Source organism: Balaenoptera borealis, assembly GCF_965194805.1.
Source record: "Balaenoptera borealis genome assembly, chromosome: 12".
Taxonomy (NCBI): Eukaryota; Metazoa; Chordata; class Mammalia; order Artiodactyla; family Balaenopteridae; genus Balaenoptera; species Balaenoptera borealis.
In genome coordinates this window covers 41,334,559-41,359,643 of record NC_138869.1, presented here as the reverse complement: position 1 = coordinate 41,359,643, position 25,085 = coordinate 41,334,559, and the positions used below count along the sequence as shown (strand labels likewise).

The window sequence follows — 25,085 nt, the reverse complement described above, 5'->3', positions numbered from 1 at the left end:
CCATTCATTCAGTCACTGCCAGGTCTGTCAGTGCAAATATATGTTTAAATATCTCGTTTAAGATTAGAATAGTCTGCTTTTTTTGTTTTCCACTTGCTTCTATGTTGCCCCTTGGCCCAGAGAACAGGTGAGCAACTGGGTGATAGCCTCTATTAAAGAGTGGAATACATCAAGGTCACCAGGTATCTCTATAAGAAAGGCTCCTTCCATGGTCTCCCCTCCTGAACACCCCAAGCCAGTCATCTTTCTCCTTCCTTCCTCTCCCCCAGCCTATCTGTTCCTGCCAACCAGGGCCCAGGACACCTACTCCTCCCTCAGCCTGTGGAGATATGGGGAGCTAGCAGAGCAAGCCAGATACGCTTTCTGAGAACTCAGGAATGCCCTGTACTCAATGGCATGTTCCTATCACATCAGGATAAATAGCTTAGTTGTAGTCTTATCTTAGACCTGAGTCAGAATCAGACCTGCTTCTTTGGTGCCAGGCTCATGTTTCACAGTTTCAGAACTTTCAGCAAGTATGCTATTCAGTCAGACTTTATATCTTTGATTCTGACCACTAGGAGATGTTATGGTGCAAGTGTCCTTCTGTTCCGATGCCATAAGTATAGGAAATTTCACCATTTAAGAGAGCAAATCAGCTACTGTTTGTTGTTGATTATGAAATACCTGCTTTTCTGGGAATTCCCTAGCAGTCCAGTGGTTAGGACTCGGCACTTTCACTGCCATGGCCCCATGAAACTGATGATGAAGCATCAGTTTCATCAGCCATCATGCAAGATGCCAGTGGCCCTTCAAATGCAGAGTTTTTGGTAAACTCTGTTAGAGAATGCAGCCAGAACCTAGGCCTACAATCCCTGGTTGGGGAACTAAGATCCTGCAAGCCACACAGCGCAGCCAAAAGGAAAGGAAAAAAAAAGGAAATACCTGCTTTTCCCCCTTTGTCTTTTGTATCTAGTTGCTTATGATGATAGTTTTTGTGCTGGTTCTAATTACTACAAAATGATTTCCTTGATATCCCAGGGAGTTATAAATCTGCAGATAGAATTCATAAAAGTTCAGTCCTTGGTCCTGGCCTGAACATAGACTGCAGTATGACAGACCCATTTCCCCATGTGATAAATTTTCACTCACTCTAGGCCAGTGTCTTATTGCCTGTTGAAGCAATCAGGAAAAACAGCTCCCCACCCTGCCCCCCAAACTGCCACTTAGAAAGAGCGCACTCTCACCTCATCTCAAGGTGACACTCCATTTCCCTTTGTAAATCTCGGCTTAATAGTGTAAGAGGACTGAGAAGTACGAAGAGCCTCCTTCATGCTGCTTCCATTTAGACAAGAGAAATGAACAAGAGCCAGCATTTATTGAAGGTCTATTGTGTGCCAGGCAGTCTACTGGAAATTAATTTTATGCACCTAAACTTTTTCCTCATACCAATACGAGGAGAAAAGTAATAGCATCATCCCCATTTTACAGATGAGAAAAGTGAGGATTACGTAGTAACTCACCCAAGGTTATGTGGCAGATAAGTAGTAACGCTGGGATTTAAACTCATGTCTGTCCAATTCCAAAACTCATTCTCTTGCTCCTAAACTATTCTGCCTCCCAAAGGCTCAGATTGTTCTCAAGAGGTTACCGTATGGGTCTGCCAGAGCTAAGATCCTAGGAGAGAATTCTCCAAACACACACATACTCCACTTGTCCAGGCCATCTAGGTCTCTGAACTCTACGCCAACATTATCAGCAGTCCTCAAGAGTTCATGGCTGACTAAATCCACACATTCTCCATCCTTTTGGATTTACACTTGAAACTGCCAGGCATCACATGTGAAGGAAATAATCTACAAAGTCTTTAGATTTCATGGTTTCAAATAAATGACACTATTCTGGGGAAATGGTCCAGTTTTCAGAGCTGGATTGCTGGCTGCAGGACTGTGAATGGAGTTCACCTAGTGCTGCTTGATGGTGCTCAGTTATCTTTGCCTACGTTCTTTGAGAGCTTCCTGGCTTGAATTTGGGACTGAAACTGGAAAGTCGAGAGCTTGATCATAGAGACAGACAAAAAAGTTAAATCCATTTTATGAGCAAAAACAGCTATGGATGTTAAGCCCTAGAGTTAATTTGTCTATATATTCCCTTCTCTTGCCAGCAAATGCCTTGGCAAGTTCTGAAAGCTTCAAGCGGCCTGGGCCCCAGTAAATTCTCTTGTTTTGGTTTCCTTTTTGGTTCTCCCTGCTCCATGCCCTAAGAGTGCTGCAGGGATGGGGTGGAGTCCAAGGCCAGGGAGGAGCCCATTCGAGGCAGGGGTGCTGCAATGACTTCTCAAACTCTCACCACCATGTATCATTGTCTAAGCATGCAAGATAGGTGCATACCTAACTCTGAGCTAACCAGAGCTTCACTTGCTTCTGCAGGCTGCACTTCTCAATTCCTTCCCAACGATCTTTGACGAGCTGCTGCAAATGTTCACTGTGCAGGAGGTAGCAGAGTTTGTGAGAGGGACTCTGGGGAGCATGCCCAGCACTGTGCACATTGGGCAGTCGATGGATGTGGTCAAGCTGCAGTCCATTGCCAGAACTGTGGATAGCCGCCTATTTTCTTTCTCAGGTAAATCAAGCTGGGATGAGAGTCAGACTCACCTTCCTTCCTTATCAGAGTGTTGGCCAAGTGGGAAGCAAAGCATCAGTTTCATCAGCCGTCATGCAAGATGCCAGTGGCCCTTCAAATGCAGAGTTTTTGGTAAACTCTGTTAGAGAATGCAGCCAGAACCCTAGGCCTACTGCCTTACTCACAATTTATTCCTAGGGACCCACATGGGGTGGCGTGCCTCCAGGCCCACAAGTCTAGCCAACTGCCAAGAATGGGGCCTGCCATAGCCCCAGCAGGATGAAAAAGCAGAAGGAAAGGAGGGGGAACAAGAGAGAAAGGTCTAGCCCAAGGGGATAGGATAAGTCAAGGAAATAAAAGAGACCCTGAAAGGGGGGCGCTGAGGACCCACTATACTTTCTTGTTTCCTTTCCTCACCAGTCAGATAGATTCCTTTTCCTCTCTCTGAAGGAGCTTCTAAAGATTAGACAAAGTGATGGACAGGGATCCCTCCACACTCCAAAAGAGGTCAGGACAGCCTAACAAATACTGTCAGCAGGCCAGACTGTCTTTCAGACGGAACCCCCGGATTCATACCTGAAACCACATTGAATGTGATCAAATACTCAATAGTCAGATGTTAAGATCAATGTGAGCCTGATCCTTTAAGCAGAATATCACTATTGTGGAATAAATTTCTAGGGCACAGGAATAAATCTGAAATGCTAGTAAAGCAATTATTATTAGAATTTTTATAATTAGAATTTTTTGGTAGTAAAATATTTTAAGTTTGACTTTTAAAGTATAAGAACAATAATTTCTCAGCCCAGAGCTACACACATTTGCAGTACTAAATAAATACTCTCTTTAACTTAACTCTACCTGTGTAAAGTATTGCTGATGGTAAAGCTGCCACCAAGAAATTCAGCTTTTCTCCACCTATAACTTTTTATGGTAAACACTTTTCTCTTCATCAGTTCTTGGATTGAAGATAAAATCAATGGTTTGGACATACTTTCACTGAAGCCACTGCATACACTCAAGCTTTGAGCACTGCCTAAAGCAGATGCTTTCTGGATATATGGGAAGGCGGACAGCAGACTGCCCCCATTGACATAGTTATTTCTAACACTTTTGCATGTACTTGCTGCTTCCCATAATCACTTAAGAAAAATTATTCTTATGTGGCTGGAACTATGTAATTGGATATTGAGATAATAAGCCACCACCAAATTTTCACTTGCATCTCACTTTCATTGAATGCCTGAGTTGAAGCATCTTCCCTGAAGCAGGAAGGCTTTTACCAGTGGTGTCATTAACCAACACATATTCTCAGAGCGTATCAGTTTGTTTTCTTCATCAGCAGACTCCAATAACAAACTACTATTTTGTCTGCAGGCAGCTGTTGGTTGTTACAAATCTTGCTCTGTTGGTATTTTGGTCTACAAAATACAGTATGAACTTCTCTTTTATCCAAGTATCCTTTTAAACATAGAATAGCTGTCATTCCATTTTATTTGAACATATTCTAAGTGTTTGACAAGGCAGTCCCCAAAACTTCTTGTATGTTATGTAGTTTGTCTTTTGCTGAAAAAGATTTTCATTCTGAATTTCATCTGGAATACTTAATTATGGTCAAATATGAATAATAAATCCCAAATGCCTTGGCTTGTTTGTGTTACTGGTAGTCGGACTGAATCATGCTGGCCAGGTATGGTGGTACTTTTATCACACAGTCATTGACCACATTGGAGTGCAAGATACCAGAAACATGTTCACACTTGTATTTCACCTTCTCACCACACCTGTGAAGTCATAGATGGGGGAAATTAAGCCCACAGGAGGAGTCAACCTGCCTAAAATCTTAGAGTGAATTAATAAAAGAGCTTGATTTAGGATTTAGCCTTCTTGAATTCGGAGTTCTAAATATAGTCACCCCCTGATGAAAATATTATTCAGGTAGCATTGAAGAGAAAAGAAAAGAAAAACATTTTAATGTATGCAGTAGGATTGACAATGAGGTTTAGCTGATTATCGCAGGCTTATGACAAGATAAAAGTCCTGCTTCTATTCCTTTCATTGCTGTGGATACATGTAGCGTCCCACAAGCCTGAGGGGAAAAGGAGGCAGGCCCGATGGCTGACGCAAAGTGCGTAACTTACGGGGGTGGAAGTGCCAGGCCGCCATCCAGGGCATTGTGAAGAGGGACCATTTATAATCCATACCAAGTCTGTAAGTTCAATCAGTGTAGTTCAGGGCTTCCCTGGTGGCACAGTGGTTAAGAATCCGCCCGCCAATGCAGGGGACACGGGTTCAAGCCCTGGTCCAGAAAGATCCCACATGCCGCGGAGCAACTAAGCCCGTGCGCCACAACTACTGAGCCTGCACTCTAGAGCCCGCGAGCCACAACTACTGAGCCCACGTGCCACAGCTACTGAAGCCTGTGTGCCTAGACCCCATGCTCTGCAACAAGAGAAGCCACCACAATGAGAAGCCCGCGCACCACAATGAAGAGTAGCCTCTGCTCGTTGCAACTAGAGAAAGCCCGCACACAGTGACGAAGACCCAACACAGCCAAAAATAAATAAATTTATTTATTTAAAAAAAAAAATCAGTGTAGTTCATAGAACTGTGTCATTTAAATGGGGTTTTCACTGTAATCTGTGCTTTTAATTTGGAGTCTAGTCAGTAAAGAGATTTTATTTGGAAGCAGTCTCCTAACATTATCCTGAATAACATGCCCTAGATATTTAGGCCTGAAATGAGAAAGAAGGAAAGAGAGATAGAAAGATAATGCTGTGCAATGTCTTAAAATGTCCAGGAAGCGGGCTCTTAGGCCCACATAAGGGAAGGGGGTGATTTCCAGCTTGGCTGCAGTCTCAGCCCCACCTACTTTGAGACCAGCTGCATCCCACATTGCCACTTGCTTCCAAAGGTAGCTGGTTCTCCTCTGAAGGGCTTCTTCACCTTTGTGTTTTCTCTCTCAGAATCCCGCCGCATCCTGCTTCCTGTGGTTCTCCATCACATTCACCTTCACCTGAGACAGCAGAAAGAGCTGCTAATCTGCTCAGGGATTCTTGGCAGCATCTTCTCCATCGTCAAGACCAGCTCTCTGGTAGTGGCCCTAGACCCGCTCCACTCCCCACCCTAAGCTCTGTCCCTCTCTTGTGTTACTTTAGCCAGAGGCAGACCAACAAAGATCACTCTGTACACTTCCCAGTCAGAGAAGCTTTCATCAGTGATGGGGGTTCCCAAGTGAATGGAGGCCTCCCTATGTGTGCCCAGCAGGCTTCTCAACACAACAGTCTTGCTATGTTAAAAAATTGTACTGCCATAAATACACCCAGAAACATAAGTTGTCTGTAGTACCAAAAAGCCCAATCCTGTGCATGCTCTATTTCTGTCAAAAGGTATTACTTCTGTATTCCTGGGAGTGTTCTAAGGATACTCAGGCACAAGCACAGGGAGGCAGGCCCAGGCTGAGAGGCAGCTTGCTCATTCAGACTTTTCTGGCAGCTTCCTGGCAGCTTGATTCCACCCACATGGCATTCCTATACCATGCCAGATGAGAGCAGGGTGTACGAGAGATAAATGTTGTCCACAAGAGTTCTGAGCCTCATGGGATGGTAGAATTGTACTTTAGGGGTCAGGTTTCAACTAGTAGTGCTTTTGCCTATTTTCTTTCTTCTTTATTTTTATTTTTTAGAAGAGATCTGTGGTAGGAGGGAAGGGAGGTAGGAAAGGAGGGAAAACATGTATCAGGCATGAATAAGGGTAGGAATTTATTTTAATTATATTTATTTTATATATTTATGATAATGGAAGAAATGCATATTTCTTTTAGAAAATTTGGAAACTATAGGAAAATATAAAGAAATTTAAAACAAGAATGAGTTTTTAATTACGCCATCTTATTAAGTTGAGATAAGGTTTTTGGAGAATAAAATTTCAAGTGCATTTAAAATGAATGCCAGTAGCCAAGTGATAGGAACATACGAGGTTAGGTTATCCAGGAAGATAGAGCAGGAGAGGTGCTGAAAAGAAAGAGTGTGCTTGGTTTGAACAGGATACAAGGACTCAATAGGGGGCTCTGGTATCCAGACTTAAAGTACCATCTGGTGGTGGGGGCCCAGCTTGGCAGAGTGACTGTGATGGTTGTAGTGGCCCTTTTGTTTGATCTTGGCTCCAGGCAAGGCCTGGCAGCTCTCTTTCCCATCAGGCCTCAGAGAAGCAACACCAGGCACGTAAGGTGTACTGGTAACCCAGGGTCAGACTTGGGATGGGAGGCTTACTGCTAAAGGAAAGAGAGAAATTGAACGGGAAAAGAAAGGGTAGGGGAGGAATGGCAGAGGAATGGGAACAGGTAAAAACCTGAAGGAGATGATCTGGTTGTGTTTGTGGGGCTAGAGAGTCAAGTGCAATTAGTTGCTTACAACTACTCAAAGAGCCATCACAGGTTTTAAGAGTGTTATGATCAGTTCAGCAAATGAGAAAGAAGACTTTGGTCCCAAGAGCTGCTCAAATTTTTCACGTGGAATGGGGCTCAGTGTAACTATATTGAATGGATGGAGGGTGGGTGAAATTTAAGTTCCATGAAAGCAGAGATATTACCTTTCTTGTTCACTTCTGTATACTCAGTTCTCAAACAGTGACTGGCACATGGTAAATACTTACTCAATGGTGGGTTGATGGATGGATGGACATTTGGACCAGTAATAATATAAAGAGACTGGAGAAGAGGCAATGGGAATCTCTTTGTGAGATAATGAAAATCAAGTTACAGGGTTTGAGATTGCATGTGAGAGGTCTATAAAAAGATAGCACAGACTCTGCCTAAATTCAGAACCTGGTGACTGGGAAGCAGCCCTTAGTGAGGAGACGTGCTCCGTTGTTTTTGTGAGGCTGCCTGAAAGAGACGCACTGAGACCAGAGTCCTTCTGGTGGACCAGGGAACGTGAGCAAGAATGCCAAGGAGCTAGAAGTGGCATATCTGGGCAGCAGTCAGGCCTGGCAAAAATTGAGGTCACTCAAGGAGAAAATGGTTCTCAGAAAGACTGAGATACTTCTGTGTGCATTAGCAATAGTAAAGGTGCTGCCACCACACCCCGTGGTGTGAATTCTTTACCATTTTCTCAAAATGTTAGTCAGCAGTGCTGTGCTTCCTCCTGACTTTTCTAAGAAAATCAAAGAAAACATTTAACTTAGAACCTTCACTTCTGCCCTGTATATTGAAATTAATGTATTTGTCTGAGGTTCACAACTGTGGGTGTCAGGGTGGTGCTACATTAGGGTAAGGCCCCAGCCACCAAACCAACGCAGCAGCAGCAGGTGTGCCTCACCTCCTTTCAGAGCCATTGTTCCAGGTTCCTTGACACTGCATACCAGTGTGGCCAGGAGCTCAGTGTTGAGAATTAAGTCAGAAGACCACTCCTGATGTGGCTGACTTAGTAAGTACTGCCAGCTGCACGTCAGCAGGTCTGGCACTAATGGTGTGCTCTCTCGCTGCTCACTCCAGGAGGCAGATGTCATGGAGGAGGTAGAAATGATGGTGGAGAGCCTCTTGGACGTGCTCTTACAGACTCTGCTCACCATCATGAGCAAATCGCACGCTCAGGAGGCGGTAAGAGGGCAGCGGTGCCCGCAGTGCACAGCAGAGATCACTGTTAGTAACTAACATTCAGGTTTTCTTGCTTTCTTTTCTAACCTGGGGTTCCTCCACACCAAACCTCATCTCACCATCACACCACCTTCATCTCAGCTTCCCTTCCTGCCTGGTTGTCAGCATGCTGCCCTTTTTCCTTCTCGAGTCGGACTCCATCTCCACTCTGAACGCTCTAGGTGCATACTCACAGGAGTCTACTTCGGGGCAGAGCCAGTGATGCTTCCTGTCCTGTTTTCCTGCACACCACCTCCATTGGCCTTTGCATTTGAGCCAAGTCATTTTCTATAATGTGGAATAAAGCAAAGACATAGTAAGAGGTTGAAGGTGAAAAATATAGACTATTCCTTCTAGGAGCAGGCTCTTATAAATGATGTGCATGACAGTTATTTTCTCACAATTTGCTTGTACCTACAAATTAGTTGCTTTTGTCCATAGTGTTTGTATCTAAATGTCTAGCATCAGGAGAAATGTGATGAGGTAGAATTGGGCTGGCATTACTGAACAATGATATCCTATGATCGAATTAGAAGAGAAACAGACTGGGAAAGCTTCTCAGGTGTGGCAAAGAGACACCCCCCAGAACCCCCACCCCTATACAGAGTGGACTTCTTAGCCCTGATGTTGGAACATGATAAACAGATTGCTTGGAATCTTCTAGTTGGCAGGTGGAAGACTACAATGATCCCTTTGTAGAAAACCTTCTATGGGAGCAAGCCAAGCTCCAGCATGTTAGGGAGAGCAAAGAGCAGACGTGAGTTCTGGAGCATTGGGCTTGGAAAGAATATCTGCTCTCTTAGGAACCCCTATTCAGGACACCCTCACTGTAGGTAAAAACATATGCACCCTGGCATGTCCTGGCAGCCCATCCTTCTAACCAGCAATGACACAGTGCTGGCTGTGGGCCAGATCCTGCATTATGCACTCTACAAATATTAACTCATTAGCAATACTAAAGAAGTGATCTATTTTATATGGATTTAATGAAGATGATAGCAACAATTTATTGAGCACGGCTTTATGTAGTGAACTGTTTACTTAAATGCTTTATGTACATTAATGCATCTGATCCTCACAACAAATCTATAAATTATGGCTTATGTCCATTTTTTTCAGATAAAACTGAGGTTCATGTACCTGTATATATTTTAAATACATGTATGTATAATAATTTCATGAGTCTAAAAAGGATCTGAGAGACTAAAAAACTGTTGTCAAATTCCCATGAGTTTAAAAACATTTGAAAACTGCCCAAATGAAGTAATTTTTCCTCCATCCCTTCTAAGGAGGCAACCTTGTAAGAGGAAGCCATGCTCAGCTGCCCCGTGCCAAAAATTTCCATGAGATGAGTCTTTGGAGTCCTTAAGGTGGGGTTTTCATCCATGTACCCCAGTTGGAACTTGAAATTTTAAAGACTCATTTTTTTATCTTTAAATGTTTACTTAAAGCCATTAGCTCATCTACTCATAAAGGTCCGTTTTGACTCTTCTGCTTTCCAGAGAGTTATGTTGATCTACTGTGTTCCATCTGCCTGGTCCAGTAATCACATGTAAGCTCTGGGAGGTCCCCAAGGAGATCCTTGTAGAAGGGCTTCTCCAGCCCAGCAGGATAGGCAGAGCCCAGATTCTGTCCAGAGAAGGCTGAGAGCCCTGTTCCCAGTAGCCCCTCCAGACTTCAGTATGGTACCCTGGCAACATATAATGACAAAGCACTATGAAGCCAAAACTTTCCTAGGAAAAAGCTAGACTATCTGTCTTACTTGGCAGTACTTCTTTGTTATAGGTTAAGGTTTTTCAATTAGCCCCATGCTGCAGAGGTCTTATTAAAACTCCCAACCCCTCAGGCCCCCCTTAGCTGAAAAGAAAATTCATATTCAGGGCCAGAGTTGTCACCTTCCCTTTCATGATCATTGGGGCCATCTCAGACCCTTCCTTCTCTCCTTGCCCTCTGTGGATTGGGGGAACACAGCTCTTGTCATTGGCTTTGCTAAGTGTTTTTTGGGTTGGTCCCCAGGGCGAGTATGTGTCCTGCCTTCTCTCATTGCTCCGCCAGATGTGTGACACCCATTACCAGCACCTCCTGGACAACTTCCAGAGCAAAGATGAGCTCAAGGTAGGCAGAAAAACATTGACCTTTCACCCGGGAAAGGAAGCATGCAACTAAGACTACCCAGGAGTCTTTCCCCTGCCAGAGGGTGAGTGCAAGTGGCCAGTGTTGCCAAGGGTATAAGATGTACCAGCCTCACTTTACAGCTGACTGCATGGCTTCCAGAAGCTGAAAGCCAGCAATATTCCCACAGATCCAGACCCCAGTAACATTGGCAAGTTTTCCCTGACTGATAGCAGCCCTGTGACCATGTGCCTCTATGAGAGGCTACTCTGGGCCACACTGGTTGTCAGCAAACCAGGACTCTTCCCTTTCTTATGAACTCAACAGATGATTTGTAGATTGCTCATGAAACAGGCTTCACAAGACCTATCAATGTTCCAGCTGTCTTTTTGCAGAGAGTGATAATCTGATCCATAATTCATATGGAAATGTGAGGAACTCAGAATAGCCAAATGGTCTTGAAAAAGAAAACAAAATTGGAGGATTCACACTTCCCAGTTTCAAAACTTACAACAAAATAACAGTAATCAAGATTGGTACTGACCTAAAGTTAGACAGATAAATCAATGGAATTGGATTGAGAGTCCAGAAATAAACCTTTATATTTACAGTCAATTGATATTCAATAATGGTGCCAAGACAGTTTCAATGAGGAAAGAAGAGTCTTTTCAACAAATTGTGCTGGGACAACTTGATATCTACATGCAGAAGAATGAAATTGTACCCCTACTTCACACCATATAAAAAATTAACTCAGAAGGGGTCGTAGACCTATTTGTAAAAGCTAAACTGTAAAACTCTTAGAAGGAAACATAGGAGTATATCTTTAAATCCTTAGGTTTAGCTGTGGTTTCTGAGATTTGATGCCAAAAGTAGGAACAACAAAAGATAAAATAGATAAGTTAGACTTTACCAAAATTAAAAACTTTTCTATTTCAAAGGACACCATCAAGAAAGTTAAAGACAACCCACAGAATGAAAGAAAATATTGGCAAAGCATGAATCTAATAAAGGACTTGTATTATTATAGAAAGAACTATTACAACTCAACAATAAAAAGACAAATAACCCAATTTAATAATGAGCAAAGGATTTTAATAGACATGTCCCCAAAGAAGATATGTAAATAGTCAGTACACAGTTGAAAAGATGCTCAACATCATTAGTCATTAGGGAAATGCAGATCAAAACCACAGTAAGATACTGCTTCACTTTCAAAGTGGATATAATTAAAAAGACAAGTATTGGTATTAATTCTAACTTAAACATTTGGTAGAATTCACCAGTGAAGCCGTCTGGTCCTGTGCTTTTCTTTGTGTGAAGCTTTTCAATTATTAATTTGATCTCTTCATTTATGATAGGTCTACTCAGATTTTCTGTTTCTTCTTTAAATGAATTTTAGTAGTTTGTATCTTTCTAAAAATTTGTCCACTTCATCTAGATTATATAATTTGTTGGCATGCATTTGGTCCATAGTAGTCCCTTATAAACCTTTCTAGTTCTGTAACATTAGTAATGATATCCCTTCTTTCATCCCTAATTTTTATTTATTTATTTATTATTTATTTATTTATTTTTAATTAATTAATTTATTGGCTGCATTGGGTCTTCATTGCTGCAAGCAGGCTTTTTCTAGTTGTGGCGAGCAGGGGCTACATTGTGGTGCGCAGGCTTCTCATTGCAGTGGCTTCTCTTCGTTGCAGAGCATGGGCTCTAGGCGCGCAGGCTTCAGTAATTGCAACATGCAGGCTCAGTAGTTGTGGTTTGCGGGCTCTAGAGTGCAGGTTCAGTAGTTGTGGTGCATGGGCTTAGTTGCTCCGCAGCATGTGGGATCTTCCCGGACCAGGGCTCGAACCCGTGTCCCCTGCATTGGCAGGTGGATTCTTAACCACTGCGCCACCAGGGAAGTCCTATCCTTAATTTTAGTAATTTGAGTCTTCTCTCTCCTTTTTTTTCTTGGTCAGACTAGCTAAAAGTTTGTCAATTTTGTTATCTTTTCAAAGAACCAACTTTTGGTTTCATTTTCTCCTCTATTTTCCTCTTCTCTATTTCATTTACTTCTGCTCTAATTTTTATTATTCCCTTCCTTCTGCTTACTTTAGTTTGCTCTTCTTTTTCTAGTTTCTTAAGGTGTAATGTAGGTTATTTATTTGGGATCTTTCTTCTTTTTAATATAGGCACTACAGCTATAATCTTTAGCTTCATCCCTTAAGTTTTGATTTGATATGTTTTCCCTTTTATTCATGTCAAAGCTGTTCCTGATTTCCTTGTGGTTTCTTCTTTGATGCATTGGTTATTTGGGAGTGTACTGTTTAATTCCACATTTAAAAAAATTTTCCTAAATTTCCTTCTTGATTCCTTCTTTCCTTATTGATTTCTAACTCCCTTTCATGATGGTTGGAGAGCATGCCGTGTGTGATTTCAGTTCTTTTAAATTTACTGAGGCTTTCTTTATGGCCTAACATGGTCTACCCTAAAGAAGAGAATGCACATATCCTTCTGTGTGCATTTGAGAAGAATGTGTGTATTCTGCTATTGTTGGATGGAGTGTTGTATAGATGTCAGTTAGGTCTAGTTAGTATATAGTATTGTTCAAGATTTCTCTTTAAATATTTATTTATTTATTTGGTTACGTCAGGTCTTAGTTGTGACACGCAGGATCTTAGTTGCAGCATGCAGGATCTTTCATTGCAGCATGCGGACTTCTCTATAGTTGCGATGCATGGGCTCTAGAGCATGTGGTCTCAGTAGTTGCAGCACATGGGCTCTCTAGTTGTGGCACACGGGCTCCAGAGCACACGGGCTCAGTAGTTGCAGCGCGCGGGCTTTCTAGTTGTGGTGCGTGGGCTCTAGAGCATGTGGGCTTAGTTGCCCCGTGGCATGTGAGATCTTAGTTCCCTGACCAGGGATTGAACTCACATCCCCTGCATTGGAAGGCAGATTCTTAACCACTGGACCACCAGGGAAGTCCCATTCAAGATTTCTTTTTCCTTGCTGATCTTCTATTTAGTTGTTCTATACATTATTGAAAATGGTACATTAAAGTCTCCAACTGTCATTGTTGAATTGTCTGTTTTTCCTTTCAGTTTTGTTAGGTTTTGCTTCCTGTATTTTGAGGCTCTCTTTTAAGTGCATTTATATTTATAATTATGTCTTCCATACCAACTGACTCCTTTATCACTATAAAATGTTCTTTTTAATCTCTATTAACAATTTTTGTTAAAGTCTATATTGTTTGATGTTAACATAGCCACACCAGTTTTCTTTTGGGTACTATTTTCATTGTATGTATTTGTCTATCCTTTTACATTCAATATATTTGTGTCTTTGAATCTAAAGTATTTATGTATCTTGTAGATAACATACAATTGGATCATGTTTATTTTTTAATCCATTCTTCCTGTCTCTGCCTTTTGATTGGAATGCTTAACCCATTTACATTTGTTGTAATTACCAATAAGAGGATTTACACCTGCCATTTTGCTATTTGTTTTATATCTATCTTATGTATGTTTCCATAATTTCCTGTTTCATTTCACATCTTATAATTTCTTTGTTGAAAACTGGACAATTTAAATAATGTAGCAAGTCTGGAAATCAGATTCCCTTCCCCCTGCCCACATCCCCAGGGTTTGTTGTTGTTTCACTTTTGTTGCTGATATTTGTTTGTTTAGTGACTTTCCTGGACTAATTCTTTAATGTCTGCATTTTTTGTTGTGTGCAGCCCCTGAAGTTTTCATTCAGTTAGCATAATGATTAGCTTAATAACTAGACAGAGATTTCCTTAAACACTTTAAATCAATGAGTCTTCCACTTTGCTAAGTGTCTCTGTGTGGGGTTGGGGCTCACCTTCAGTGCTTCAGCAGTTTACTTTGCTGCCTTAGCCTTCACTTCTTGCTTGCATAGAGCCTCAAAGTCAGCCAGAGGCGACAGATTAGGCTTCTTAGGTCTTTCCTGGGGATGTGTACAGCCCTGTACACATATGTGGCCTTCTAGATTCCTAGGAATATGTCAGAGCTTTTCAAAGCCCCAAGTGTATGTCTCATTACCCAGATTTTTCTTTTAAGTGTTTTGGCCACTCTCTTGTTTGTCCCAACTGATATGATTGCTTCATGAAGCTGGGATGTTAAATTATTATGGCTGATTTTTTCAACAACTGCACTAGGGATAAGGCTTTTCTCACTTAGTGAACTCTGAGTCCGGTCAATTAAGCCCTCTGAATGGGGCTTTCCCAGGTTGCTACCAAACAGATCAAACAGTAACAATTCTCTTGGGATGGCACTTTTTGGGGAGCTCCAAAACCATTTTGTCCCTTCTAGTGACTGCTAGGGTGCTGGTTTTTACTACTACCATGGTTCTACAGCTGCTTATTTTCAAGGATATGTTGAAGATAGGGAGAGAGAGGGGATGGGAATGGGGAAAGTTAAAACACAATAAAGCTCACTTTTCCTACTGAGATTCAACCATTTTTCTTAAATAACACTTCTTATTGTTGCAAGCCTTTCATTAACCAGTCTTTGTGACTGTTCTCATTGCTTTCATGGAGGAGCACATTTTTGGAGGTACTTACTCTGCTATCCCTAAAGTGCTTCTCTTGTCAATGCGTTCTTAACATCCAGGAAAGCAAGTTCTTATAGTCAAGTGCTCAGGAGTCATGCCCCAAAGACTGAGAACGATGGACTCTGGTGGATACCATTTCTGCTGGACCCCCTGTGCTTTGGTTGTTAGGCACTGGGCTGAGTGGCTATAGTGCATCTCTTCTATCCAGTTTTGGACTGGCCTGTGAAAGTGCCCAGACCTCACTCTCATGCAGCCCTCTAAGAGAAAAGCAGCTCACAAAGGGAACCAGAGTCTCACCTACTGGTTCCATCCATTCTCATGGTCTAGAGGTCAGGAGAGCCCTGTTGAGGAAATGTATGCTGCAGTGGTAGAGGTGTGGTGTCTCACATCAGATTTTCCTCTCGGACCAGGAATTCCTGCTGAAGATTTTCTGTGTGTTCCGGAACCTGATGAAGATGAGTGTCTTTCCTCGGGACTGGATGGTGATGAGACTTCTCACAAGCAAGTGAGTGTGGAAGGGCCCTGCACCAGCATCCACAGAACTGTTCCCAGACTAAGGAGAGTGTGTATATGTGTGAGAAGAAGCAAGTCAGAAATCAAGGTCGAAGCCATGGGGACAGAGAGGAGAGGGCAAATGTGAAAATGTTTGGAGGCACAATCAGCAGGACTTGGCCATTTACCAAAGTTCAAGGAGAAGAAATAGTCAAAGACAGTTTAAAACTGGAATCTAAGTGCCTGGCAGATGATGTCATGGTAAGGATAGAAAAGGAACTTTTAAGAATGAGAAATATAATACCCAGAGAAGGGCTCCTCCTTGAGGAGGGCCTGTTCATTGGCCTCTGTTGCTCTGTAGTTTCAGGCAGTATCCCAAGGCCTCCTCTTGATTTGATTTGTGTTGTCTGCCAGACACTGCTTGCCTCCCACAACTAGTGCTAATTACCCACCTGAGACTTGGCTGTGAGGCTCTCTCTGACCACTTCTAACGCTGGCCACAGAATTCACTCTAAGGCTGACCCCAAATTGTCTGCCCCATTCATACTTCTACCCTGTGCTTCTAACTGACAAACCAGACAAGTAATGTGGGTGGTAAGGTGCTTGCTTGTGGGAGAAGGCCACTTGGCCTCCACTCTCTAGTCTACTGCCCGCTCCCTCTGATCTGCCTTTTATGTTGACATTATGCAGTGCGGTGAAATTATTTGTTAGATATATTACCAAGGTGTCAGCATGGTCTTTCTACTTTGTACCTTTTATAGCACTCTTTTTTCTTTTTTCAAAACTGCAAACATTTAATACAGAACAGAGGAAGGGTTTTAAACAGAGTTGCACAGATATTTCCTTAAATAGTGGATTTTCCATTTGACCCCCTCTTGCTTCTCTTAGCTCTAGTCGGGGCACTTCAGGCTCTCCAGCCCATTCTGCAGGAGCAGCCTCTTCTTTCAAAGCTTTTACTTTTCAGATTTGTTTGCTGGTGACTAGTCTCTCTAAGGCACCGTTTTTGCCTTGCCCTCTTCTGCACCAAGGCTTCGGTGGCCATTGTTAGATACAAGCTCCTTTGCCAGGCATCCAGCACCCTCTGTAATCAAACCCTTACCTGCCTGTCCCACTTCACTTTCTCCCTCCCTTGACCTGTGCCCTCGGTTCTAACAAATCAGCCTCCCATTGCCCTTTTTTTTTTTTTTTTTTTCCATTGCCCTTTAAATGTGCCCAGGTGAAAATTGAAAGTGATATTCTAGATCAAAGGCTGAAATCAAATGACTTATACATGAAAATAATAGTATATGATAAAAGTAGAGGTTTAATAACTATAAACCCCTATTATCAAGTAAAATAATAGAATGCTACTCTAAGTCCTCTGGTGGTCATAATATATGTTCATTATCCAAGGTCCCCAAAATACTAGAATCACTCTTTGAACTGGAAGAAACCTTGAAGAACCATTAAACCTCACTCCCCTCCTTTTATAGGCAGGGAAACTGGGGCCCAGAGAGAAGTCGTGCCAAGGCCAGGTAATGGCAGAGCTAGGTCTAGAACCGACTGGTGGGGCATTTCTCCAAGCTGGGTTTTTTGTGGGGTTTGTGCCATCTCTCTCTCTCCTTTAAAGTCACACCTTACACGAGAGCTAGTTGTACTCAAGAAGTTTGCACACGGGCCATAGACCGTTGATGCTAAGCTATAGGATGCCATCGTTAGTCTTTTAACTCTGCCAACACCTTGTTCCCTTACTACAGTATTATAGTCACTACAGTCCAGTACCTGTCTTCTGCACTGCACAAGAATTTCACAGAGACAGACTTCGACTTTAAGGTAGGAGCTCCTAAAATCCATCACTGTCTTTGTAATAACCCTAGAAAGCCAGAAACCAAGCTCACTGTTTTGTTTTTGTTTTACTTAAAACAACCATTTTATTTTGCTCACAAGTTTGCAGGTCAGGAATTTGAGAAGGGTTCAGCTAGGTGTCTGCTAAGTGGTTGGGGCTTTCTTAATATGTTCATAGTATCAGTTTCCAAGCTTGATAGTAATTAGAGTATGACCTAGAAGACCCCTATTGGAGGTGTTGGGAGCCAGACATCCATGAGTTTGTTTTCTAGTCCAGAATCAACACTACTGGTTTCAGGGAAGTCAAGAAAGGGGGGAAAAAGTCCCGTTTGAAAAGATATTTTTTAAAAAATCAAGATCTTAACACTGTAAAATGAATTCTGTGCTACATGCATATATTTAGAATCTCTCCTTGCAAGGTTAAGGACTCAGGCTTTCACATATTTCCTCTTTCTCTCTCTCTCTCTCTCTAGGTGTGGAATTCCTATTTTAGCCTGGCAGTTCTGTTCATAAATCAGCCAAGCCTTCAGCTAGAAATCATTACTTCCACCAAGAGGAAGAAAATTCTAGATAAGTAAGACATATGTCTCTTATTCATCTTCCTACCATGTGCCCAGATGGGGTTATGTTTCCATAAGGGGCTCCTTAAGAAGTCCACATGGTTCTCACTGAGGTAGCCTCCCAAGGAGCCAAGTATAAGAATTCAGTTGAGAGCCAAAAGACTTAGTATTTTGGGAAGCTTTAGAAACAGTGCTGAAGTACTGGCCTCCTGGGGTTTGTAGCCCCGTCTTCCTGAACCTTCTCCCACTAATAGCTGGTTCATGTGTTCTATTCCCAGGTATGGGGACATGCGTGTGATGATGGCTTATGAACTGTTCAGCATGTGGCAGAATTTGGGTAGGTCTTTTCTCCATATTTTTCCCTTACACATACTGCATAGCCAAATAAAAAGTGACAAGACTAATTACGTCCCCCAGGTTTTGTGAATGTTAATTCAGACCCAAGAGATCTTTACATATCTTTAACATAACACCTCAGATGGATGGTATAGTGTAGCACATGTGCACAAAGCCCTTGGCAGGGAGAGTTAAGCTGAGAAATAAGACCCCAGTAATACATATGCACAATTCCTTTTTTGAGAACCAAAGTCAAAAGGAAAAGAAGAAGACGAGGCTCTAAGACTATAAGATCCTCTGTGCTCTTCATGTCCCAGTCCAGATGATACAGGCCCACAAGCATAGATCTTGGAGATAGTCAGCACATGAGCAAGGGCAGCTATTCATTTTAATAAAGATTGAAACACTTCTTGGGTCTCTGGTATTCAGGCATCCAGACGAGGTTCCTGCTGCCAATTGCGTGTAAGAAAGGAATTGCAGCCTCTAGGTGAGATTGATTTTCATCTCCTTTCTTTCGACAGCTTCTCTTTACAGCTTCTCTAATATCCGCTGGTTTGGATCTCAAATTGTCAGTTTTTGGTAGAATGCTTGGATTGCCCTGGTGACTAGGTGGGCCATCCTCTGATACTGTAAGCTTCTTAGTGGCCTGTCAGGATGCTAGAGAGAAGCTGCTGCTCTTCTTCCTAGTGAAGGCTGCTTTCAACTAAGCTCATGGCTCTGAAGTCTTAGAAATGATGGCCATAAAATCTTATAGTTCTCCGTTAACCATCCCAGTCACAACTCTAGAGGCAGCAGGCAAGGTGCAAGGCATTCCTGCCAGCACTAGGGCCTTCCGTCCATGAGTGGGGATGCGTTTCCCCAAACCAGCTTTCTAGCTTCAGTACTCTTACTCCCTGCATCCAGCATGGTCCAGGTATAGATTTTAACCCCAAAGATGACTCTGAAATTCCCAGGAACACATGAGACTAGCAACTGTACCAAATACCAAGATTGGAATATGCAGAATCTGCCTCAGAGCTAACAGTTGCTCTTTAAATAGGCTTTTAACATGGAAGAAATCAAAAAACATGTCAAATTTGCCTGATAAAGCCATTCCTGCCTCATTGTTTTGGGTGGAAATGACATTTTCTAGTTCTCAAGAACTGATTTTACTTGACCATAACAGTCACTGCACAGGCCCACAGTTTGTCTCCTTAGTCTCTGAAGTACTGAAAGCAGAGCTCTGGAAGATGGTTCACTCGCTTTACCATTACAAGGAAAAGTTCTCCCACGGTCTTCAAGACTGGCCCTGGCTTCTGGGAACATGCCCAAATGACAAGCTAGTCACAGGGAGAGTCACCACACACTTCCCATGGAAAGGCCTCATTAAGAAAAATGAGGGATCAGCCAAGCTGGTCTGAATAAATGTAATGCTACCATCAAAAATGCAGTGTGAAAAAAAAAATGCAGTGTGAAGACAAGGGGTGGGGGTTGGAGGGTGCACAGAGAGTCTCTCAGCCAGTCTGTCAGGGTAGGGCTGTGCAGGAGGCTCCTGCTAACTCAGGAGGGGGCTCTTGGGCACACTTGAGCACAGGCAATGAAGAGGCCTATGGATTTCAGATCACTAGTGGCTGGACCTGGGACTGAACATCCTTATCACTTAAATGCCTCTGGGCTAGAGGCAGAAACCCCAGGGATAGTGCATTGTGTTTAAGTAGAAATAGATGAATTTTCCTTGCTAAATAAACACTATGAACAGATTATCTGAAACTATTACAGTGTACTCAGAAATCCTATTCTGTCTAGAGTAGTGAACTCTGTTCCTTGACCTCAGAATGATTTTCAGATAGTTTGTAGAACCTCCCAGTAAATTCTTTGGAAAGAATTTGTGCCTGTTGAACGTTTGTTTTAACTGTACTGGGCCAGTTTAATCCATGAACTCTAAAAAGCCAAACGAAGCGGGTATCTCAGAAATCTATAGGGGAGAGAGCTTGCTATGCTCTCAGATGCTTCCAGTGAAGATCAAATCATGTGTTGTGGCCCCACTTGGGAAGCTTCTATGGAAGGAGCAAAGCAAGCATAAACTAATATCTGTTGGGTTTTGTTGTTCAGGTGAACATAAGATCCACTTTATTCCGGGAATGATTGGTCCTTTTCTGGGTGTGACACTGGTCCCACAGCCAGAAGTGCGGAATATCATGATTCCCATCTTTCATGACATGATGGACTGGGAGCAAAGGAAAAATGGCAACTTCAAACAGGTAAGACAACACCTGGCAGTGTTAAGGGTGCTCTCCCCTGGAATGGACCCCTTTTGCCCAGGCACGTGATCCAGATGCCTGGCTGTAGTTCCAGTGGAAGTAGGCTGTAACTTGGCCATCTTGAGTCCTGTTCTAGGGTTTCCTTTACTTACTGGCCAGAATTGATTTGTGGATTTTCTTCATGAAGTTAGAGGCCAGAAAAGAATCAGAGGAAAGGAATTGAACATCATGTGAAAGGAACTTTCTGATCAAGGAGAGAATGACTGAGACTGTAACCTCCCAGCTTCATTCAGGAGGAGGTCCTGGGAGTGTTGTCTCTTCTCTCTGGAGGTTCCCCAGTTTGTGTGGTCTGGGCATTTCTAAGGCTAGAGCCCAGACCAGATGACTTCTCATAGCCTAGAATTTCACAGACTCCTGCACAGAGGGGTGGGTCCATGAGGTGTAAGCCCTTGGCTTCTGACTGAGTGACTTCAGGTTGTCCCTCTCTGCAGTTCTTCTGCCACCCCTAAGGTGGAGGAGATGGCCCCTGCCCTTTTTATCTAGAGCTCCAGGGAATAGGATTAGGAACAATAGGTAGAAAACAGTGGTAGAAAAGCGAATTTTAGCTAACAAAAGAAATAATTTGCTAGCAACAAGTTATTTGCTGTAAGCTGGCCTGCTTTCAGAGATGGGGATTTCCTCTTTGCTGGTGGTTCTCAAACAGAAGCTCCCTGTAGGCCTCGAGGAGAAATTCCTACTTTGGCTTGGGGACTATAACCAGTTCCCCACTAAGCTCCCTCCCAACCCTGTGATTCTGGGATGAACCAGTGCTCGCAGAGTGAGTGACTGTAGCAGTGAGGAGCAGACCAGGCAAACAGGAATTTTTAAATTTTTATTTATTTTTAAATTTACAGAGAGTAAAATTCAGTCTTTGGGATTTCCTACTCTGTAAATTTTGGTAAACACATAAAGTTATGTAACCACTACCACAGTCAAGATTTTTTTAATTCCTAAAAATTCCATCTTGCTGCCCCTTTGTAGTCAAACCCTTCCCTTCCCTTTAACCCATGGCAGCCATTGATCTATTCTCCTTCACTATAAGTGTGCCTTTTCCAGAATGTCATGTAAAGGGAATCATGTAGACTGTAGCCTTTTGAGACTGACTTCTTTCACTTAACATAATGCCTTTGAGAGATTCATCCATTTTGTTAAATGTATCAGTTTTTCTATTGCTGAGTAGTATGCCATTGCAGTTTATTCATTCACCATTTGAAAGACATTTGGGTTATTTACACTTTCTGGTGATTATGAATAAAGCTTCTGAAAAACTTTTCTTTACAGTTTTTGTATGAATATAAACTTTCATTTTTCTTAGGTAAATACCTAGGAGTAGGATTGTTGGGTATTGTGGTAAATGTATATTTAACTTTATAAGCTATCAAACTGTTTTCCAAAGTGACTATACCATTTTGAAATCCCTACAGTAGCATATGAAAGTTCCAGTTGATCCACATACTCATCAGAATTTGATATTATCTCTTTGTTTATTTTAGCCATTCTAATAGGTGTGTAGTTGTATATCACTGTGGTTTTAATTTTCACTTCCCTAATGACTAATGATGCCGAACATCTTTTAATGTGCTTATTTGCCATCTTTGTATCTTCTTTGGTGAAATGATTTTATTCAAAACTTGTGTTCATTTTTAATTAGGCTGTTTGTTTTCTTATTGTTGAGTTTTTAGGGTTCTTTATATATTCTGAACGTAAGTCCTTTGTTGAATATATGGTTTACCAATATTTTCTCTAAGCTTGTCTTTTCATTTACTAAACGATGTCTTTCACAGAACAAAAGTTTTTAATTTTTTTGCTGTCCAATTGATCATTATTTTTCTTGTATGGATCGTGCTTTTGGGATCATATCTGAGAACTCTTTGCCTAACCCGGGACCGTAAAATTTTTCTCTTTTGTTTCTTCTAGAAGTTTTATAATTTTACATTTAGATCTATGATCTGTTTTGAGGTAATGTTTGTATAGGTGTGAAGTATGGGTCAAGGCTTTTTATTTTTCCTTTTTACATGTGGATGTCCAGCACGTTTTGTTGAAAAGACTGTATTCTTTGTTGAAAATCAGTTGACCATATGCATGTGGTTCTCTTCCTGGACTCACTAGTCTTTCCATTGATCTATATGTCTAATCTGTCACCATACCACATAGTCTTTATTGTAGCTTTATAGTCTTAAAATTAGGTTGTGTGAATCCTCCGACTTTGTTCTTTTTTTTTCAATATTGTATTAGCTATTCCAATTCCTTTTCTTATCAATCTTAGAATCAGCATGTCAGTATCTATAAAAATTCCTGCTGGGATTTTGATTGGGATTGCATTGTAATCTATAGATCAAATTGGGAAAATTGATATCTTAATAGTACTTAATGAATACTTCTAGTCCTTGAAGACAGTATATCTCTCCATTTATGTAGGTGTTCTTTGATGTCTTTCATTAATGTTTTGTAGTTTCAGCATACAGATCTTGCACATGTTGTTAGATTTATATGTAAATATTTTCTGTTTTCTTTAGTGCTATTATAAATTATTCTGATTTAAAATTTTTAATTTTCAGTTTGTTGCTATTATGTAGAAATACAATTGCTTTGTACATTAACATTGTATCCTCCACCCTTGCTAAACTCACTTATTAGTTCTAGAAGCTTTTTTGTAGATTCCTTGTGATTTTATATTTAGATAATCCTATCACTTGTGAAAAGACACAGTTTTATTTCTTCCTTTCTAATCTGTAAGCCTCGTATTTCTTTTTCTTGCCTCATTGCACTGGCTAGGGCCTCTGGTCTGATGTTAAATAAGAGTGATAAAAGTAGACATCCTTGCCTTGTTCTTAATCTTAGGAGAGAGCATTCAGTGTTTCACTGAAGTATGATGCTAGTTCTAGGTTTTTCATAGATGCTCTCTATCTTGAGTAAATAGTATTTAAGATAAGAATCCATTTTTAGAGTGTGCAGCTCTTTTGCCTTCAGAACTTCAGGAAATAATAACTTCAAACAGAAAAGAACTGTTGCTTTTCTATGTTGCCACAACATATGCCTTCTAATTGTGCAAAATGCACAACTGCCTGATGAGAGAACCTGGTTACCAAGAAGTAGATGACATTGTGGAACTGCACCATGGGTCACCTGGGTTTACTAAAAGAAGAGCTGGGCTGTACTTAACCATCACTAACACTGAATAAGGAAGGTTAGCTTTGTGGAAGGCTAAGTTGGAGCTCATTTGGCTCACACTTCAAGACTCAGCTGATGGGTAGCATTCTTTCCTCCAATAAGACTGTCATGAATAACTGATATCCAGCAAGCCATGTAAACCTCGTTGTCCCTGGTTAAAAAAATCTTGCTGCTGCTTCCCTTTGCCATTACATATTTTAAAAGAGTAGTCTACTCTTTTCATCCCCACATTTCCACTTCCCACCCTCCTATCAGTTCAGTCTAATGTATATTGTGCACCCACTTTTGTTGACATTGCTCTCTCGAATAACCTTCTAATCATTAAAATCCAATTGACTTTTTTTTTTTTAATTTTATTTATTTATGGCTGTGTTGGGTCTTCGTTTCTGTGCAAGGGCTTTCTCTAGTTGTGGCAAGCAGGGGCCTCTCTTCATCGTGGTGCGCGGGCCTCTCACTATCGCAGCCTCTCTTGTTGCGGAGCACAGGCTCCAGACACGCAGGCTCAGTAATTGTGGCTCACGGGCCCAGTTGCTCCGCAGCATGTGGGATCTTCCCAGACCAGGGCTCGAACCCGTGTCCCCTGCATTGGCAGGCAGACTCTCAACCACTGCGCCACCAGGGAAGCCCCCGATTGACTTTTTGGTCTTGGTTCTAGTTGTGCTTTCCACAGCTTTGGCTCTATTAACTCCTCCCCTACTTCTTACCACCTACTATAAATACTTCTTCTAATTATAAAAACAGTACTTATTTAATGTAGAAAAATAAAAAATGCAAATAAGCTATAGTGAAAAGATTTAATTCATAATTGTACTGTTACTAACTTGTGGGGGAGAGGGGCTGGACACGTCTTTTTCAGACTTTTTTTCCCAATGCATAGAGTTTTTTAAGTTAAAAAATGGAATCATTGTGTACATTGGTTTTTTTGGAACCATTGTGTATACTGGGTTTTAATCTCCCTTTTTTAGTAGCACCTTGTCATCACTATCCTTCATGTCAGTTAATGCTCCTCTGCTCCACACTGTCAGTGTAGAGGCTACGTGGTATTCCACTGCATAGCGTGGACCACAGTGTATTTAATCAGACTCCTAGGTTTTGTGGGGCTTTTGGTTTTTTTGTTTGTTTGTTTTTTGGCCGTGCCCTGCAGCTTGAGGGATATTAGTTCCCCAACCAGGGATCAAAGCGGGGCCCATGGCACTGAAAGCACCAAGTCTGCCAACTCCTAACCACTGGACCACCAGGGAATTCCCAGTCTCATAGTTTTAGGAACTTAGGTTCATTCCAAATTTTTGCTGTTAGTATTACAAAAAACATATCCATTTTAAGTTACTTTCTTAGGTAAATCTCTCACCTGTAATTGATGGGTCAAAGAGCAAAAACATTTCTTAAGTTTTTACAGCACTATGTCTCTCCAACAACCTCTGTTGTCTGTAGACTACTCAGACCCCAAGCCACCTTCTGTGTGTGCCCCATCCAAGCACTGCGCGTGCTGAGCTGTGTCAGCTGTTATCCCTGCCT

General features: G+C 41.8%; 1 protein-coding gene across 4 annotated transcripts in view; it reads left to right on the top strand.

Annotated features, from left to right (window-relative positions):
- Nucleotides 1–25,085, top strand: part of DOCK3 (dedicator of cytokinesis 3) — a 384,134-nt gene that overhangs the window by 316,101 nt on the left and 42,948 nt on the right. For 3 of the 4 annotated variants that reach the window (XM_082348083.1, XM_082348081.1, XM_082348084.1), the window contains exons 24-32: nucleotides 2,409–2,601; nucleotides 5,568–5,695; nucleotides 8,096–8,242; nucleotides 10,253–10,351; nucleotides 15,319–15,413; nucleotides 17,137–17,212; nucleotides 17,698–17,798; nucleotides 18,063–18,121; nucleotides 20,212–20,360. In XM_082348083.1, coding sequence (XP_082204209.1) covers nucleotides 2,409–2,601; nucleotides 5,568–5,695; nucleotides 8,096–8,242; nucleotides 10,253–10,351; nucleotides 15,319–15,413; nucleotides 17,137–17,212; nucleotides 17,698–17,798; nucleotides 18,063–18,121; nucleotides 20,212–20,360 — 1,047 coding nt within the window. The remainder of the gene's footprint in view (nucleotides 1–2,408; nucleotides 2,602–5,567; nucleotides 5,696–8,095; nucleotides 8,243–10,252; nucleotides 10,352–15,318; nucleotides 15,414–17,136; nucleotides 17,213–17,697; nucleotides 17,799–18,062; nucleotides 18,122–20,211; nucleotides 20,361–25,085) is intronic. The other variant, XM_082348082.1, reaches the window with a different exon arrangement.